Source organism: Neltuma alba, unplaced genomic scaffold (genome assembly GCF_004799145.2).
Source record: "Neltuma alba isolate B1F8T4 unplaced genomic scaffold, ASM479914v2 tig00012148_pilon, whole genome shotgun sequence".
Classification (NCBI taxonomy): domain Eukaryota; kingdom Viridiplantae; phylum Streptophyta; class Magnoliopsida; order Fabales; family Fabaceae; genus Neltuma; species Neltuma alba.
Genome location: NW_021636697.1, coordinates 319326 through 338108, shown reverse-complemented (window position 1 = coordinate 338108; position 18783 = coordinate 319326). Strand labels below are relative to the sequence as shown.

Below are 18783 nucleotides of genomic sequence, written 5' to 3'. Positions count from 1 at the left end.
ATAATAAAATTTGCAATATATACAATATCCAAATTAAGCGAGGGACACAATGAGGATATCCAAATTAAGAGGCAACGATCGACAATGAATTAGTAATTAATAATACATATACATACATATATATAGATATAAATAAATAAACAAATAAAAGCTTGTGCGTGATAAGCTCTAAGCCATTATTCCTCAAGAGATGATGGGACCAAATAAGGCATGTTGTTGAAGGAGCGAGCTAGTTGAGTAGCCAATTCTGAAGCAGAAGCCACACTTTGATCGCCATTCTCTTCCTCCACAAACTGTTGGACTCTGTGTTTTAAGGTCTCAAGCATGAGTTGCGGCTTGTATTGCATAACTTCAAGGAGGTTGCCACACGACAACCCTGGCATTGCATGCGTCAACGTAAACCTATCCATGTTGTCTGTCTGTAGCACTCGAACAACAGTGGGCCCCCCAAAAAGGTTATGAAGCCCACCTATTGACTCCTGGTAAGCCCCTCCTAGGAACATTCCCACGCAGTATTTTCCAACATCATCGTCCTTTAATTCATGGAGGGGCAGGCTACGTTCTTCTCCTATGAACTTGTCTATCTTCCCGCCACCGTCACATGTTAAATCTGACAAGATCCCTCTTACTGTTGGCCGTTCATCTAAGCGATGAATGGGAACTATAGGAAATAACTGTCCTACTCCAACGGATTCAGGAATGGACGCGAACACAGAGAGATTTGCATGGTAAGGTCGAACTGGATCATTTGAACTAGCTGCTTTCTGAACCAACCCAAACAAACCATCTACAGCAGCAAGCTGTTCAATACTAAAAGACCCTTGATTGAATTGTTCAAAACATCGTTGCTTTAATTGCTCCGTGTGATACAAACAAGTTTCATAGTCGCCTTTCACAGCTGCACGTGATAGATTATGATAATCAGCACGAGCATCCTCTGATAACCCATCAACTAAATGCTGCAGTTCGGAGGCGGACAAGATCGGTGCTTCATATATGTCAGAAGAAATAACCTCAAAGATCAAAATGGAATGATGAGACACAATAGCTCTACCACTTTCACTGCAAATTACAGGGTGTTTGATGGAATTGACGTCACAAACATGTCGAATTGCTTGAACAACAGTTGCAGCATATTCATCAATGGTATATCCAACAGAAAGATCAGAATGGTTTGACTTAGAACCGTCGTAATCTATGCCCAAACCACCTCCGATGTCGATGACTTGCATGTGAGCACCCAGTCGAACTAATTCACAATAGATCTGCGTAGCCTCTCTGACGCCATCATTGACACTTGTTGTTGAAGGAATTTGAGAACCTATATGAAAATGCAGCAACTGAAGGCATTCAAGCATACCCACTTTTTCAAGCTTTCTCACAACCTTCAGAATTTGAGCCGTGGTTAGCCCAAACTTGCCTTTCTCGCCTGATGCTGACCCATAAAGGCCAGAATGTTTTGTCCTCAATTTAGCTCGAACACCAATCACAGGCCGAATGCCAAGCTTCTTGCTCCGCTCAATAATAATATCAGTTTCCTCTTCTTGCTCGAGAACGATAAAGGTATTCAAGGCGAGCCTCCTTGCAATCAAGGCCAAAGAGATATACTCAGAGTCTTTATGCCCATTGCAAATGAAAAAAGCCTCAGGATTACCTTCACACAAACAAGTCATAGCGAGGAGGAGCTCAGCCTTTGATCCTGCCTCTAACCCAAAACGAAAAGAGAAGCCGAATCTCACAATGTCCTCCACAATGAAGCGGTCGTGATTGCTCTTCACTGGGTAAACACCTTGATAATCAGACTGGTATCCGTGAGACTGGATTGCACGTTGGAAGGCCGAGTTAATAGACTCAAGCCGGTCCTTGAGTACATCTGGAAGTCGAATAATGAGAGGAAGCTGCAACGCAAGACCACCGAAAGATTTTGGATCAGTAACATTCTTCACAATCTTCAATAAATCAATCTCTTGATGAGGATGGGTCGATGAGCCATGTGGGCGGACTGATATATTTCCAGAGGAATTGACAAAAAAGTATGGAGGCCCCCATTTATCAATCTTATAAAGAGAGGCAGACAACGAGGGTGTCCAGCATGAATTCTCGGCGGCACTGGCATCGGTAACAGTGTTGCTGGTGGTGCTGGCATCGTCTTTCGCCTGAGATTTGCCAAAAATTACATCACCTGCCTTAAGAGGGCAATCCTCAGCAGAGAAAAGAAAGCCGAGTGGAGTAACTGAAGCATTAACGGAATCAGACAAGGTCTGCATCTCTTTAGCCGCGATTGAACATACCAAAAACTTAATTTGAAAATGATGGAAAGTTATTGAACTAGAGGAGAGTGAGAGATCGGGAGAAAATAGGGGACTTTGTACTAGTAGGCTTGGTCAAAGAAGATGTCGCAGTATAGTGGAGAGTTGTATGGCAGTTAAATTGTACAAGGAAGTATGGGATGGATGAATTATATAACAAAAATTCTGGCCCCTGCACACCAGTTCAAATTATATTTGTCTTACCTGTTATAGCTCTCTTCCTTAAAATACCATCTTACTATTATTGGCCTTTTAAAAATCGTGACTATTTTTCGTATCCTTCTATCTTTTTGATTATCTTCCCTGAGAATCACTTCCTCCCTGCGTGCTCTCTCTTGTAAAATTAAAATAGTAACGCGTTTTTAGAATTCAAAGAAAATTAACAACTGTATGTGCAAACTGGGGAAATAGATCGCGGGACCTAACGAGTGCTATGTACTTTCCCAGAAAAGTATGAACAAAGAGCTGGTCAAGAACCTCACACTCCTTCGACAAAATGGGTTTCAGAACTCAGTCCCGGCGATTCGTCCCCTTCGTATTCTTCTCTCCTAAGAAAACCCTTTTTTTGTTGCAAGTTCGTAGAAAGGTATCATGTATAACTATATATATAGTTTTCCTTCTCTCTAGCTTCTCCGAGAAATTATAGAGAGAGAGAGAGAGAGAGAGGGAAAGCAGCCAGGACCATCCAAACGCAAAGCCGATGCTATATGGGTAAGAAGCAAGCGTGATGGTCTGATTGGAAGCGGTTTCGAGGCCTTAAAATTCAAGCCACTCGTTAATGTCGCCATTTCTGGCCTGGCTGTCCTCAAGAACCAGCGTCAAGCTCGCTTCAAATAAGCATCTCACCCCATTGTTAGATGCCGAGACTCCGTTAAGTTTTGTTGGTGAAGGAAGAGAGAGATGATATGGAGAGAGAGAGAGAGAGGAGGCCGCGGGTTAACAGGATTTGAAGATATTTTCTTTATTTAAAAACATTTTAAACAAAAAATTTCCTGAGACTGTTTTGTATTGACAATCCAGATCCTTAGTGAAGAGGTAATGACAATGAATTAGTAATTAATTATCTAAAAAATACAAAACAAGAAAAGTTAAGCTAGAGTATGTTATCTACCTACTCATATTATTAAATCTTGGCCAAAAAAAAAACACACAACATTCAAATGTATGTTTCATGTACGGCAAACCGACGGAAATCAATATTTTGGAGTTCCCCACCAAAACATGGTAATAATGAGAACTTCTGAAACTTTAAATTTCAATATAGATTGACATGTCATCAAAGTAATTTTGAAAATACAAATCAATGGTAAAATACGGTTACTCTACTTTAAAACATCAGCTGCTGTGTATATTAATTGGCTTGACAATTATATATTTTCAATGAACCAACTTATATTATTATAAAAAGGCGATTCATCTAGACAGATACAGTATTAGTCTTCTCTATTTGTCCCCTTGTATGGTTTTGCCACCCCTTTTATTTATAAAAACAGACAACTAACTACCAGTAGTAATTGAGAGCCATTATTCTTTTCTACTATATATTCGAAAAGAAACCACTAAAGATCAAGTCTCAGGTCTGAATCCATTCGAGTTAGCCATTTTTTCTTTAAGGTAGGGCATCATTAGAAGATGATGGTGAAACCAAACAAGGCATCATGTTGAAGGAACGAGCTAGTTGGCTGGCCAATTCTGAAGCAGTAACTGTACTTTGGTCACCATTGTCTTCCTTCACGAACTGTTGGACTCTGTGTTTTAAGGTCTCAAGCATGACTTGTGGCTCGTATTGCATAACCTCGAGGAGGTTGCCACACGACAGCCCTGGCATTGCATGCGTCAATGTAAACTTGTTGACGTTGCCCGTCTCTAACACTCGAACAATGCTGGGCCCCCCAGGTTATGAACCCCGCCTACTGCCTCCCCGTAAGCCCCACCCCAGAACATTCCCACGTAGTAGTTTCCAGCATCATCGTCTTTCAGTTCACGGAGCGGTAGGTTTGACTCATGGCCTATGAACATGTCCACCTTTCCATCACTGTCGCATGTTAAATCTGACAATATCCCTCTTGTTGTTGGCTGCTTATCTAAGCGATGAATAGGAACTATAGGGAATAATTGTTTTATTGCAGTGAATTCAGGAATGGAGGTGAACATGAGAAATTGGCAAGGTATGATCGAACCGGTTCATCATTTGCACTAGTTACTTTCAGAACCAATTCATACAAACCATCTATAGTAGTGAGCTGTTCAATACTTAAAGAACCTTGCTTGAATTGTTCAACACATCTATGCTTTAATTGCTCCGTGTGATACAAACAAGTGTGGTACTCACCTTTAATGGCCGCCCCGGATAGATTCTGAAAATCAACACGAGCATCCTCTGATAACTTATCAACCAAATGCTGTAGTCCGGAGGCAGATAAGGTTGGCGCTTCATATATGCTCGAAGAAATAATCTCAAAGATCAAAACAGAATGATGAGACACAATAGCTCTGCCACTTTCACTACAAATTACAGGGTGCTTGATGGAATTGAAGTCACAAACATGTCGAATTGCTTGAATAACAGTTGCAGCATATTCGTCAATGGTATATCCAACAGAAAGATCAGAATGGGTCGACTTAGAACCGTCATAATCAATTCCCAAACCACCTCCGATATCAATGACTTGCATGTGAGTTCCCAGTCGAACTAACTCACAATAGATCTGTGTAGCCTCTCTCACGCCGTCATTGATACATATTATTGAAGGAATTTGAGAACCTATATGAAAATGCAGCAATTGAAGGCATTCAAGCATACCCATTTGTTCAAGTTTTCTCACGACCCGGAAAATCTGAGCCGTAGTCTGCCCAAACTTGCCTTTCTTGCCCGAAGTTGATCCGTGATGCCCAGAATGTTTTGTCCTTAATTTAACTCGAACGCCAATGACAGGCTGAATGCCGAACTTCTTGCTCAGCCCAATGATTATATCAATTTCCTTTGCTTGCTCAAGAACGATAAAGGTATTCAAGGCGAGCCTCCTTGCAATCAAGGCTAGAGAGTTTGTACCCATTGCAAATGAAAAGGGCCTCGGGACTGCCTTCGCACAAGTAACTCATATCGAGGAGAAGCTCAGCCTTTGATCCTGCCTCCAACCCAAAACGAAAAGAGAAGCTGAATCTCACAATGTCCTCCACGACAAATCGGTCGTGATTGCTTTTCACCGGGTAAACACCTTGATAATGAGACTGGTAGCCGTGAGATTGGATGCATGTTGGAAGGCCGAGTTAATGGACTCAAGCCGGTCCTTCAGGACATTTGGAAGTCGAACGATGAGAGGAAGTTGCAGCCCAAGAACACCAAAAGATTTCGGATCAGTAACATTTTTCACAATCGTCAAATCATTCTCTTAATAAGGATGGGTCGATGAGCCATGTGGGCAGACTGATATATTTCCAGAGGAATTGATAAAAAAGTATGGAGGCCCCCATTTACAATCTTACAAAGGGAAGCAGACAACGAGGGGAGCCAGGATGAATTGTCGGCGGCATTGATAGCGGTGACAGTATTGCCATCGGCTGTCGCCTGAGAGTTGCCAAAAATTTCATCCACTGCTAGAAGAGGGCGGTCCTTAACGGAGAAAGGAAAGCCGAGTGGGGCAACTGAAGCATTAACGGAATGAGGCAAGGTCTGCATCTCTTGAGAAGCAGTTCAATTATCAAAAATGGAGAGATAGAAGTGGAGGGCGGAACAAGACAAAAGCTTTGAAAGATCTTCACATTATTGCAGAAAAGCGTAGCAGTAAATATTATTGTTAGAATGGATGTGAAAGCAAACAAGGAAAATGATGGGAAGTTTGTGAACCACAAGAGAGTGGGAGGGAGCAAGAGCATAGCGGACTTGTACTGCTAGGCTTGTTCAAAGGAGGAGTCTGTAGTTTGGATGCTAGGGTTGTTCAAAGAAGGAGTCTGTAGTTTGGAGGCAGAGGGGAGTTGCATGGATGAAGAAGTTAATTATACTACCTCCGGTGCTTAATATAAGATTCCATTTGACTTTTAGTTTAGTCCTAATTATAAGACTCCAATCCATTTTGTCTCTCATATTTATGCATTTTTCCCAAATAGTCCTTCTAATAATTAGAGCTGGGAATGCGGGCTGGTGGTGCGGATACGGGCCAGCCCGCAGCGGTGCGGGCCAAAAGTGGTGCGGGCTGAAGTAGCCCGCACTTAAATGCCAGCCCGCCTTGGCGGGCACTTTTTTAAAAAAAAAAATATTATTATTTGTATAGGTTTGAGCTTAGTTTATAATGTTAAAATTAGACTTGGAGTTTTAAACTTGAGTAATGAGTTATAATAAAATAATGTGATGATTAATTTATAATTTGAGAGATATTTTAGAAAAACTAACACATATTTTTCTAAATAATTAATTTGACTATTTTCTTATCCAAATTAATTAAGTAGATCTTTTATGTATGTATTACATATGCAATTATATGGATAAGAAGATGTAAATATGAAATTTGGAGGTTAAAATCCTCCAATTATATTGTATAATATATTAGAAATTATATAAAATTAAAATTAAAAAAAAACAAAAAAGCAGGCTGAAAACGGTGCGGGCTGGAGTAGCCCACACCTTGGCGGGTTGGCATTTTGCCAACCCGAGCCCGCCATTTTTGGCAGGCTGGCGAGCTGGGCCCGCGGGCCCAGTCCGTATTACCAGCTCTACTAATAATGATAGTTCTAACCAACACACTTAATTAGCAAGGATATTTTAGGAATGACAACACTTATTTGTTACAAATAACTAACTTAACTTACTTCCTTAATCTCTTCAAATTAGTCAACTGAATCTTATAATTAGGACCGGAGGTAGTATATGATATCTGGGTCTGTTTGGGACAGCAGTGTGAATTCCTTATAAACACATTTTACATGAGTCGAGACAAAACTCTTCTCACATATTTGCCTCGTACTCCATAAATCATAATTAAAAGGTTACTTATAAGCTGTTTCAAACATGGCCAGAGTCTCGGGATGAAAAAGACAATAGAAAAATTTACATTTTCATAGATATTCTTTTTTTTAATCACATGTATTAAAACTACTCCTTCGTAGAACTGTTTAACATGTAAAGTCACTATAGAGATTAATTACTACATTAAGCACTTGAGATGTTGTCTTAAAACTTCTAACGTGACAAATAACAAAGAAGAATGTTGCCTTCAACTTCATCCCTCTTCACTGGTGAACGCATCATATATCCTCGTCTTTATCTCTTGTTTGATCTTTAATTAAACTTTTGTATTTTTAAGCCAAATTCTTATAGTTTTACTATTTTTTGAATTAAATCCTTTTTAGTACTGATTGATTCCATAATGAGTGTTTTTCACTCACCGTCTATCTCATTTTTGTCGGAAAATCCTATTTTTCCTCTGTCATAATAATAGAGAGTTTAAAGATCTACTATTTTAATTTAATTCTTGTTTAAAAAATAATTTTGTATCTATGGGTAGGAGATGTTGTGTGATTGTTTATAAGACCAAATTCAACAATACATTTTTCAAGCACATCGAAAACTCATCCCAAAATGGTTCCATCAAGTAGAACATTTGGAGGGGTTCTCGCGTTAATCACTTCCATTCTTCTCAATAGATCTTCCGTACTACTCATGGTTATACCTCTAGCTTCATTATTTTCTTATAATTGATGTATTCCTCCGATCCTTAATATATGATCCAATTCTTGAATTAGTTTTAATCATAAATATAAAACTCGTTTATCATATTTATTAATTTTCTCTAAATTATCCCTATGGATACTCCTTCAACCATAATCAAATAGAAGAGAGAGAGGGGTATTAAGAAATATGATTATGGTGTTTTAGAAAAAATGTGTCACTTTCTTATAATTAACTAATTTACCTAACTTCCTTAATCTAATCAAATTAGTTAAATGAGTCTTATATTAAACATCGAAAGAGTATTTCACCAATCACGTTACTTGTGAATCAATAGTATTTCAACCCTTAACTGTTGGAACATTACAAATATTAGGTGTCTTTCAAAGGAAAAATAACTGACATTAAAAAAATTGCAACAACATAATTAAAAATTAGGTGAAATTATAAGAATATAATATATATTTATATATATGTAATTAAAATCCGCTAAAACTATAAAAACTTGATGTAAAATACAAGAAGCTGATTTTGAAATTATAGGACCCACAAATTACTTTTCTTGTTTTTTCATCAAATAGTGATAAGTAAAAGAGAAATAGAAGAATTAGATGTGTATAATATTTATGAAATACTACCTCCAATCTTTAATATAAAAGTTAATTTGATATTTACTTGGATCTTAAATATAAGACTAATAGGGAGTGTTTGGATAGAAACCAAACCATAGTTTTAGAAGTGCTTTTACGGACTACGAAGTAAATATGTGGAGGAGGTTACCTCGTTTTGCGGAAAAGTGCTTCTGAAACCGCGGTTTTGAGAATGCCAAACACCCCCTACAATTCACTTTATCTCTCATATTTATCTATTTTTTTAAAATAGTCCTTATAATAATTGCACATGTAAAATGTCCATTAAATAGTCGTTCTAACTAATACATATAATCAATAAGGATGTTAGAAGGAAAATAACACATATTTATTGTAAATAACTAACTCAACAAACTTTTTTAATTTACTTAAATTAGTCAATTAACTCTTATATTAAGGACTAAAGGTAGTACTACTTTTGGTCCTTAATATAAGTAAGTTAATTATTTGTAATGAATAGGTGTATCTTTTCTAAATATACTTGCTAATCAAGTATATTGGTTAGAATTATTATTATTACAAAGACTATTTTTTAAAAAAAGTATAAGTATGGGAAACAAAATATATTAAAATCTTATAATTAAGACTAAAATAAAAGTCAAACGAACTCTTATATTAAAGACCCAAAGTAATATATTTTAACATTTGTGAACCTTCAGTGACATTAAAATCACATGTTTTCTAGTTTCTCCTATAAAAACGGGAAAGGAACCATTCCAAATTCTGACAGTTAATTATTGAAATCATCCTAGGAGATGTTTGGGTAATCTAATAAGCATTTTTTAGAAGTATTTTTTCATAAATCGAAACAAACTCCTTCACATATTTACTTCTTAATTATATTATAAAAACACTTTTAAAATTATAGTTTTAATCTTACCAAAACATCCCGTCTAACACTTGTCATCAACCATTCAACCCCCCTCTTCCTTCCTTGGCCAGCCAGTCATCAGCCCTTCCAAGACTTTGGTGCAACTGTTAATATTTAACTGTGACGGATATTTAACCAAGATTCCATCATGGTCAAGTCAACAGTACTTAAACTATTATTTTTTTGGGTAACAAATTATTATATTTTTAATTCTACACTAATGAAATAAGATAAAACAAAAGATAGGATTTTTTTTTTTTAACCAGCGAACAAAAGACGGGACTAATACATTAAAGAAAATAGTAGTAATAAAATTAAAAGAAAATGTAAAAATTTTGATTATAAAAGCCTATTTAGAGGGGGAAAAAGAGGCATCACAAATAAATATTTATATTTTAAAAGGCATTTATAAGTTTTGCAGAAGCATGTGATGAATGAATCATCCTAGATGGCAAACCAAACACCATTCAAAATTGTTTTGCTGCTTCCAAGTCTAAACTCAGCTTGATCGCGAACAGAGGCAAACGAACAAAGAGGATCTTGGGTGTGGGAATGAGTACGTTGTCGCCTTGCCGGCGTCTGGGATATGATGATCGTCGTTATTGATGTCCATTGAAGCAAGGGAGGCCGTCAGCCGGTCAGCCCGTCATCGACGTGCGCGTGTTGCAGCTCAGACTCATTGGGATCAGAGTAAAGGAGGCGGTATTGTCACAGGCCGGATTCGTTACGGTGGCAACAGCCGTATAGGCCGGCGCCGGCCATATAGATGGGCGTTGGAGACGGAGGGAGGTGGTGGATGGCTATTGGCAAACTGTAGCAGAGCAGATGTGGTAGTACAAAGTGAGCGCAGATACGTAACATGCAAAGCAGAAAAGGCATATGTCTTGCTTGAACAATCCCATTATATATCAATAACCGGGCATGCTTTCATTTGTTGAAGGCATACGTCTTGCTTGAACAATCCTATGATATATCAATAACAGGACATGCTTTCATTTGTTGAAGGCTCGCATGTCAGGAGAAAAATCATGGACAACATCAGGCCAAGCTTGCCTGATTGTTTTCTGAGGAAGATGAGGTGATTAAACTCATACTAATTGCTTTGTGGAAAACTATAATAGCAGCATATTTGGTTGGATTTGGTGCATGAGAATTACATGTAATCTCCTTGAAAAGCCCATAATTAGTTGCACTGTGTTGGTAGTAATGTCTGATGTAAAGTCCATTATATAAGGCATGGTGATGACATCATATGTGGTAATATAGGTTGCTTCAATTTTATCTTCTAATGAGTAATGAAAACGTAGCTTAGAATTGCAAGCGCAAAGGAGTAAGAGAATGAGGAGTCATCAGAAGTACGCATATCAGCATTACAAGAATTTCGATGCAATCCTCTAAAGAACAATTATGTGATTATTGAAAACTATGAGGACTGGCTTATAAACTTCTCAACAGTAAGGAAGTAATTGAAAACTGAAGCAAATATTAGCATAAGAATATGCAGATTAATTTCCCCTAAGTTATATACTCCTCTGGTCCTAAATATAAAACTCATTTTATAATGTAGGTTCTAAATATAAGACCCATTTTGTAGTGTAATTTACACTATAAAATGGGTCTTATGGTTACACTACAAAATGGATCTTATATTTAGAACCATTTACACTACAAAATAGGTCTTATATTTAGGACTTAAAGAGTATCTATGCAATAAATAATAGACTCATCGTGTAATTTCAGACTGTTTGAACTTTGAAGGTTAGTTATTTGTAAGGTGGGAAATTTACCCCCAATCCCGTCCAAAGTCTAAACATGATAATAACACTGAAAAAAAAAAAAAAAAAACACCCACCCCCGCCCCAAAAACACATGCCGCTGCTTCCCAGTTCACATGGCTGTTTTGGCCTTTTTGTCTTGTTTGTGTCATGGAGTCTTATAGACTGAAAAAAAAAACAAATAGAAAAAGAAAAAAAAGGAAATACCAGTCTTCCCAGAAACTTCTGCTACAAGTGCACAACAGACAACACACACCTTGCTCAACCGAAATTCTTTTATTTAACATGTGCACTTTAAAATAACTATTATTTGTCATACTAAAATTAAAAAAAAAAAAAATCACATTCATGTCATTATTGAAACTAACTAAAAATTATAAAATTAAAAACTTTTACTAAAGAAGTATCGTTTTGGTAATTATACGTTTAAAAGAGATTTTAATAAATGAAATGCAGAAAAAGGTTTCTAGATAGAAATCATAATAAAGCAATGTTGCTTTTGATCAGATATCACCTACAAAAATCATTATTACTCCAAACGGGCAGTTTGACCAAAATCGATTCTGATTTCAAAGTCTGATATGGCAAAAGGCCTATGAACACATTGAAGATTCATTGATAATATAAAATCATTACAGGACCAGTTCCCACAACACCAGAAACTACATTGGCTCTAAGATCATACGGCATAATACATTGTCGAGGAAAGAGTCAGCTTTAGAAGCCTTATTGGGCAAGGGAAAACCTACTTTAAACAAACTAATAAACACCCACTGGCAGATTGAGCAACTACTTCCACATAGATCATTATTAAAGCCTGCAAGTGCTGTCCAAGTGCATCACTAACTTCAGAACATCTAAGAAATCAAGCCCCTGTTTCCCCAAATAAAAAGGTAGAAACATGTAGGCAATGAAAGAATAATTTTGCAGCACAGCTCCTTTCCTAATCAGCTCTGGACTGGCCAGCACGTGAAGACAGAATAATACCAACGATGAGGCCGTAGAGAGCAAGAGCTTCGGCAAAGATCAGGATGAGAATCATTCCAACAAAAAGTTTTGGCTGCTGAGCATTAGCTCTGTAGAGGAAAAATAGTTACTCAATGGGAATGTGTTGCATAATCAATGGCAAGAAAGACATGCATCATATGATTCATATCCATCACATCACAAGAACATGCTAGCAAAGACAAATTTATGTTCCATCAGGGATCATACGACATTCGACATCTACGATGTGCTCATTGATCTACTAGCAATGCATTTCTTACACAAGTCAATTAATAAGTCTTTTTCCCTGGCACTATCAATTGATAGGTATTTAATGTTACTAATGCTACGGGGTTGAGGCCAAAAAGAAAACTTCAAATCAAAGCAACTTAAGAAAAAGTAGTAAGCGAGATTCTCAAGAAACCAAATTAAGAAAAGACTCATATATCATGTGCCAAGGTACAAGGATCATACCTCACACCAGCATCACCAACAATACCAATAGCCATTCCAGCAGAAAGGCCAGCAAGGCCACAGGCAAGACCAGAGGAGAGATGTGCATACCCATCAAAGAGGTAATAAGATTTGGCCTTAGGATTTATGCCAGTACTAATTATCACAGCAATAATAAGGCCATAAATACCCAAAACTCCAGCCATAACAACAGGAACTATGGACTTCATTACCAACTCAGGTCTCATCACACCCATCGAAGCCACACCTACCCCACTCTTTGCTGTGCCGTAGGCAGCTCCCATACCTACAATAAAATCAATGTAAGTCTGGATCCGATCTCTCTTAAAGGTTTTTTTAACTACCAAATGAAAAATCAACGATTATATAATTTACTTCCAAAATAAAGTGAAGAAATTTCGATAGCTATACCCGGTCTCCTAAGTTTATTAGAATAAAGATAGCAATTGGATTTCTACCCGCCTGCAAAGTAACCGTCGTCAAACTGAAAATTCTTAATCCGATCATCATATCGATTGGAATCATTTTGAATTACGTACAAATGGATTTTCAGGTTTTTGGTAGATACTGATTTACTACTATTCGCATCGGTTTCTCGAATCCTACGAAGAAGGTTTCAAAATAGATCAAAGTATATCTGAATTGATCACAATTACTTCCTAATGACACACATACAAAACCATAAAGTAAGCCCATCCTTTTCGCAACAATTTTCCCAGAGAAATACAAACCGAAGAACAAACTCAGCATAACAGTCCCAATTGTTTTTCGACCACCGAATCAAGAGGAGATAATACAGATCGTGAAAAGAACCATACAGATCTACTTCAAAAACAATGAGCGATTAAAAAAATATATAAGAAACAGAATAAGGAGATCAAATTACAGGAGAAAACGAGCGCAGCTGCGGCTCCGAGGAAACCAAAAAACGGTGCCGTCTCATCGCCGCTGAAGGAACTCATTATCGGCAACGGATCTACAACAACGTATGAAAGATCTGGAAATAGTTATTTCTTCTCAGAGATCCTCAAAGTTTCGATCTTTCTCAGGCTCTCCCTGTCTCCGTACGATTATGATTACCGGTGAGGAAAGGAGGGACGTGGAGAGAATGTGTTCATTAGTTTTATAATTAGACCCCGGGTCCCCAGTTCAATTCGGGTCAAGTGATCCGAAATGTTGGCTAAATTTCATAGAACTTATAATGTTCAATAAAATGTTTAATAGCAACGGCATTGGTCTAATGGAAGGGATAACCGCTTATAACACAATGAATCAAGGTTTAAATTCTCATTAGAAGAGGTGTCCATATTTAGTATCTGACAATACTTTAAATAGAATTATCTCTAATAAAAAAATACATATGTTTTAGGAAAAAAATAATAATAATAACATGTTTATTGGGCCACATTTGTAGGGCTTTGTGCCCCTTCGTCCGTCAAATATAGTCTTTTTTTTTTTAACATAGTTATTTTTTTAATTATTAGAAGTAATTCTATTCGAAATGTTTTAGTTTGTGAAAAAAAAAAGATATTTAGATTTATTTAAAATAACTAAAAAATTTGAAAAAGAAAATCAAATTTGTCAAATTGTATGTATTAGCTTCGCTAGAAAATGTTACTTAAAAATTATATCTGGCCATCGAAATCCATGGGCAAAGAGATTGTTTTTGTGACTGATAATGTTTAGACGAGGCCCGGGGGGGATGGAGTGGCCCCACCTCCAAATAGAGAGCATCACAGTCTCGGGGATAAAAGCTGAGACTTGAAAGCATAACTGGCTGCGGAAGTGGACGAAGAGAGTAGACGAGAGGAGAGTGAGAGTAAACATGGCAATAACACTCAACAATGGCTTCAAGATGCCGATAATCGGTCTGGGCGTGTGGCGCATGCAAGGTCAAGAAATCAGGGACCTTATAATCAACTCTATCAAGCTCGGTTATCGCCACTTTGATTGTGCTGGTATCCTTCAAAATCCCCCTGGAGATTGGGATTCTTCAACTCCGCTGATTTATTCCTTTCTTCGATTTCTTTTTTTTTTTCTTCTTGGATCTTTATATGTTGTTTTATTTTTTAAATGATCCGGCAATTTGCATAATTTTGTGAAAGCTTACTTGTTTTGCCCATTATTCTTTTCTCCAGATGCAGGGATTGTACCTCCTTGACTTTCTTGATTTTACATGCTTTTTAACCAATTGGACTAAACGCTTTTAAAACATGCAAATACTATAATTTGAAGTACAAACCTTTCAATTTTTTTTCCCGGGTTCTTCACTATATCACCTGTGGAAACTTGTGGGTTTTGATTTGATGGATTAGTTTCTTTGATTTATTCAGATTTTCTTTTTGGTTGCTTCCATGTTGAGGCTGGGAAGCTTGCATACTGACATCTATATGTAGACACCACAAAATCTAGAAGTGATTTTGTGCAATTTAACATATGGCATTGTGTATAATACTGGTAACTATTTGTGTTGAACAAACACACGGTTAATTTTCGTAATGTCCATGCTTCATAGCTTTGAATAATTAACTGTTATGCCCTGGTACATGTTCAAAAGCACGTAGCGGTTGACAATGATTTGGATGTATTTCAGCTATTTGGTCTCGTGTATTTCATCAGGTTGGGAAGTTGGATACTGACTTTGACACGTTAGCATCAAAAATCTAAAAAGTGATCTATTTAATTTAAAACAATGCATTCTGTGTAATACTAATGCGTGGGATGTGCTGAACACCCACGGCTTTTTGTTTTCTTTTGGGTGGAGTATGTGCTCCAGCATTGAAGCATTGACTTTATGACCCTCCTATGTGTTAATGGAGCATTTGGCTGTTGACAAGATTTTGAATGTACTGCAGCCGATTATCAGAATGAAGCAGAAGTTGGAGACGCTCTTGCTGAGGCTTTCAAAACTGGGCTAGTGAAGAGGGAGGATCTTTTCATCACTACCAAGGTTCATTTTCTATCAAATCCTGGATTGTCTCATCTGTTTGATGCTAAGTAGGATGTCGTTGCTCAGAGAATAATTGTAGCTTTCCTTGGCATTGTAAACTTGCAGCTATGGAATTCTGACCATGGGCACGTTGTTGAGGCCTGTAAAGACAGTTTGAAGAAGCTTAAGTTAGATTACCTGGATTTATATCTTGTTCACTTCCCTGTAGCCACACGGCATACTGGTGTGTTCACTTTGCTATGTTTGACTTGATGTCTACTTTTTTGGCATATATAGACGGAACTGTTAAATGTTAATCTTTTTTCAGCTTCAAAACTGTAAAGATCAAATAATCAAGCTTTTGGTTTTAATATGGCATACAGATATACAATAAACGTTGACACCAGAATTTTAGGATCAGAGCTGAATCTCTATTCAATATTGAGACTATTAGAAATGAGCTTTTTGACATCTAAACTCGGTTTCTCATGTGGTTTATCTCTCTTCTCATTTGTAGTTAATTTACCAATTACCAATTTTTCTAAATTAGCGTCTACCAGGTTAAATTGGTCAAGTTTAGGATCAGCAAGTGATTTAATTATACTTATTTGGTTTGTAGATTATTTTTGTTATAATCTCCATACATGCAGGAGTGGGTACAACTGACAGTGCTTTGGGTGAAGATGGGGTCCTGGACATAGACACTACCATATCCCTGGAAACTACTTGGCACGCTATGGAAGAACTTGTTTCATTGGGTTTGGTTCGTAGCATAGGGATCAGGTGCAATTGGCTCTATGAACCATCACTATATTCCAGTAGATGCTCCACGAATCCTGTCTAGGATTAACGCTGATAAAAGTTTTATCTACTCATGGTGTGATAAAAGAAATGAATATTATGTTTTGGTGCATGAAGAAAGAATATACAACCACGTTTGTTTTGCATACAATTCTCGTCATTCACACACTTTCAAATGCACTCTTTCAACTCTTAGATCAAGTTTACCCTTTTTCTCATCATTCAGATTTTCTACTTTAATGCAGTCTGTGCTTGGCTGTTATCTAGCAGCTAGCCAACATCAAGGGTTTCGTTGTTGTTAATTGGTGTAGCTAGTGGGCTTATTCTATTGGTTCCTAACTTGGCAGAAGAAGGGAATCTTGAGTTTAGAGCATGTTACTTCACACTTGTATATATTAACTGAGGGTGAATGAGAAATATTACAAGAAGCATTACCCGATTTTTTTGTTCACCTTTGCCTATGCTGGCTGTTATTGCTTACAATCTCTTCAAGTGATTACCGATTATATATCACCCATGTTTACTTGACCTGCATCACTCTCATATATGATAAATATTCAAAATTTCTTGTATTTTTGTTGATGTATCCATGTCAAATTTCTAATTCTCAAGTTTTCTCACCTACTACACTTCACTTTTGTATTACCTGATTCAAACCAGGTTATCCTTGTTGGTTTTAGATTTCCAGTGAAATGTATAAATAATAAAATATGGATGCATCTGATGAACCATCTACAGTGTCAAGAGTTAGCTGCTAAACTTTGATGTATATTATTAGTTCATCTGAGGTCTATACTTTCCTGGGGTTGGCTTGAGAAAGCTAATCTTGAGATATTTGATTCTATTTATTAAAATCACTGCCTGACGAAAAGCTCCTTGCAGCAACTATGATATCTTTCTGACCCGAGATTGCTTGGCATACTCCAAGATAAAGCCCGCAGTTAATCAGATTGAAACTCACCCATACTTTCAGCGCGATTCTCTTGTCAAATTTTGTCAGAAGCATGGAATTTGTGTCACGGCCCATACTCCGCTGGGAGGTGCTACAGCAAACACAGAATGGTTTGGTACAGTTTCGTGTTTGGATGATCAAGTTCTGAAAGTGAGCTCTACGACTCTAGGCTTTCTCCTTTTGGCCTGAATGCTTTGTGAAAGTGATTTATTAGTTTATTCCCCATATTCCAGGCTCTTGCTGAGAAGCACAAGAAGACTGCTGCCCAGATTGCTCTTCGCTGGGGCATTCAAAGGAATACTGTGGTCATTCCCAAAACATCAAAACTGGAGAGATTGAAAGAGAATTTTGACGTCTTTGATTTTGAGCTGTCACAAGAAGACATGGAACTCATCAAAGGTTTGGACAGGAAATATAGAACTAATCAGCCTGCAAGGTTTTGGGGTATAGATCTTTTTGCATGATAGATGTATCGACTCTTTCTAGCATGTAATGCGGTCCCCAAAATTTGCTAAAAGCATCGTATGTCGGGCATGATTGAAACTTTAATTGGCACTTCAATCTGGTAGAGTTTTTAACTTTTCATGCTATTCGTTATACCGGTGAATTTCTTCTGTTGGTTCTTGGCATTGAACCAGCAAAAGACTAGACTTTTTTGTCATTTAAATTTGATTACTCTTCCCGTCTTTGATCCTTTTAGGGTCCTTTGTCTAATTGTCATTAAACCTAGGTGAGAAAACTCAAGGAATTTGAAGGCAAATAATTTTTCAAGATTTTAAATCCAAAATGACAGGTCTTCGATCAATTTCTTGAGCTCAAGAAGTAAGTCACGTTGCCTACTTTAAAACTTTAGAGCCAAAAATTACGTTCCTTTTTTGAGCAATGCTAAAATGTCAAACTCGAAATGTTATGTGATAAGGAGCGTGTATATTGTCTGTTCCTCTTTTCTAAATAAAATCTCAGAGAATCTTTGTTTTTCAACATAATAAAGTGAAGGCGTCGCCATATAACTTGGCTTTATTCCCAATGTATTAGTTGAGTTTATGGGCATACGATTGTTCAATCCTCTCTCGGGCAGGGATACATGAAGGTTATCCTTTATATTGCCTTACAGTTAATGTTCCAAATTTCATTTCCACTTAACATATTAAGAATCTTCTTCCAATGAATATCTTTGATGAGATTGTGAGTGTTATCACCCTTAGCAAAAAATGTTCTAATTTATAAATAAAGGAGTTATTCCTTCAAAACATGGTAAACGAAAATTCAAATTTTTTTTAGAAAAAAGTACTTACGTTTATCACTCAACAGTATCTCAAATAGAATTACTTTCAATAGAATGATACATGTACCTAACAAAAACAGAATGT

At 37.1% G+C, this 18783-nt stretch overlaps 3 protein-coding genes and 1 pseudogene across 3 annotated transcripts; 1 reads left to right on the top strand and 3 right to left on the bottom strand.

The window, feature by feature from the left end:
- Positions 1-176: 176 nt before the first annotated feature.
- Positions 177-2267, bottom strand: LOC114723679 (arginine decarboxylase-like). The gene has a single exon (XM_028909905.1). It carries the CDS (start codon positions 2265-2267, stop codon positions 177-179), a length of 2091 nt encoding a protein of 696 aa, XP_028765738.1.
- Positions 2268-3853: 1586 nt separating this feature from the next.
- On the bottom strand, positions 3854-5988 carry LOC114723611 (arginine decarboxylase-like; annotated as a pseudogene).
- A 5861-nt stretch (positions 5989-11849) lies between these two features.
- Positions 11850-13826, bottom strand: LOC114723672 (V-type proton ATPase 16 kDa proteolipid subunit). The gene is made up of 3 exons (XM_028909899.1): positions 13618-13826; positions 12732-13017; positions 11850-12346 (listed from the first exon to the last, which is right to left on the bottom strand). The coding sequence occupies exons 1-3, from the start codon at positions 13691-13693 to the stop codon at positions 12214-12216; spliced, it is 495 nt and encodes a 164-aa protein (XP_028765732.1). The 5' UTR covers positions 13694-13826; the 3' UTR covers positions 11850-12213.
- A 667-nt stretch (positions 13827-14493) lies between these two features.
- LOC114723661 (NADP-dependent D-sorbitol-6-phosphate dehydrogenase) lies at positions 14494-18106 on the top strand. The gene is made up of 6 exons (XM_028909880.1): positions 14494-14689; positions 15587-15681; positions 15787-15904; positions 16311-16443; positions 17344-17563; positions 17647-18106. The coding sequence occupies exons 1-6, from the start codon at positions 14557-14559 to the stop codon at positions 17875-17877; spliced, it is 930 nt and encodes a 309-aa protein (XP_028765713.1). The 5' UTR covers positions 14494-14556; the 3' UTR covers positions 17878-18106.
- The last annotated feature ends 677 nt before the right edge of the window (positions 18107-18783 follow it).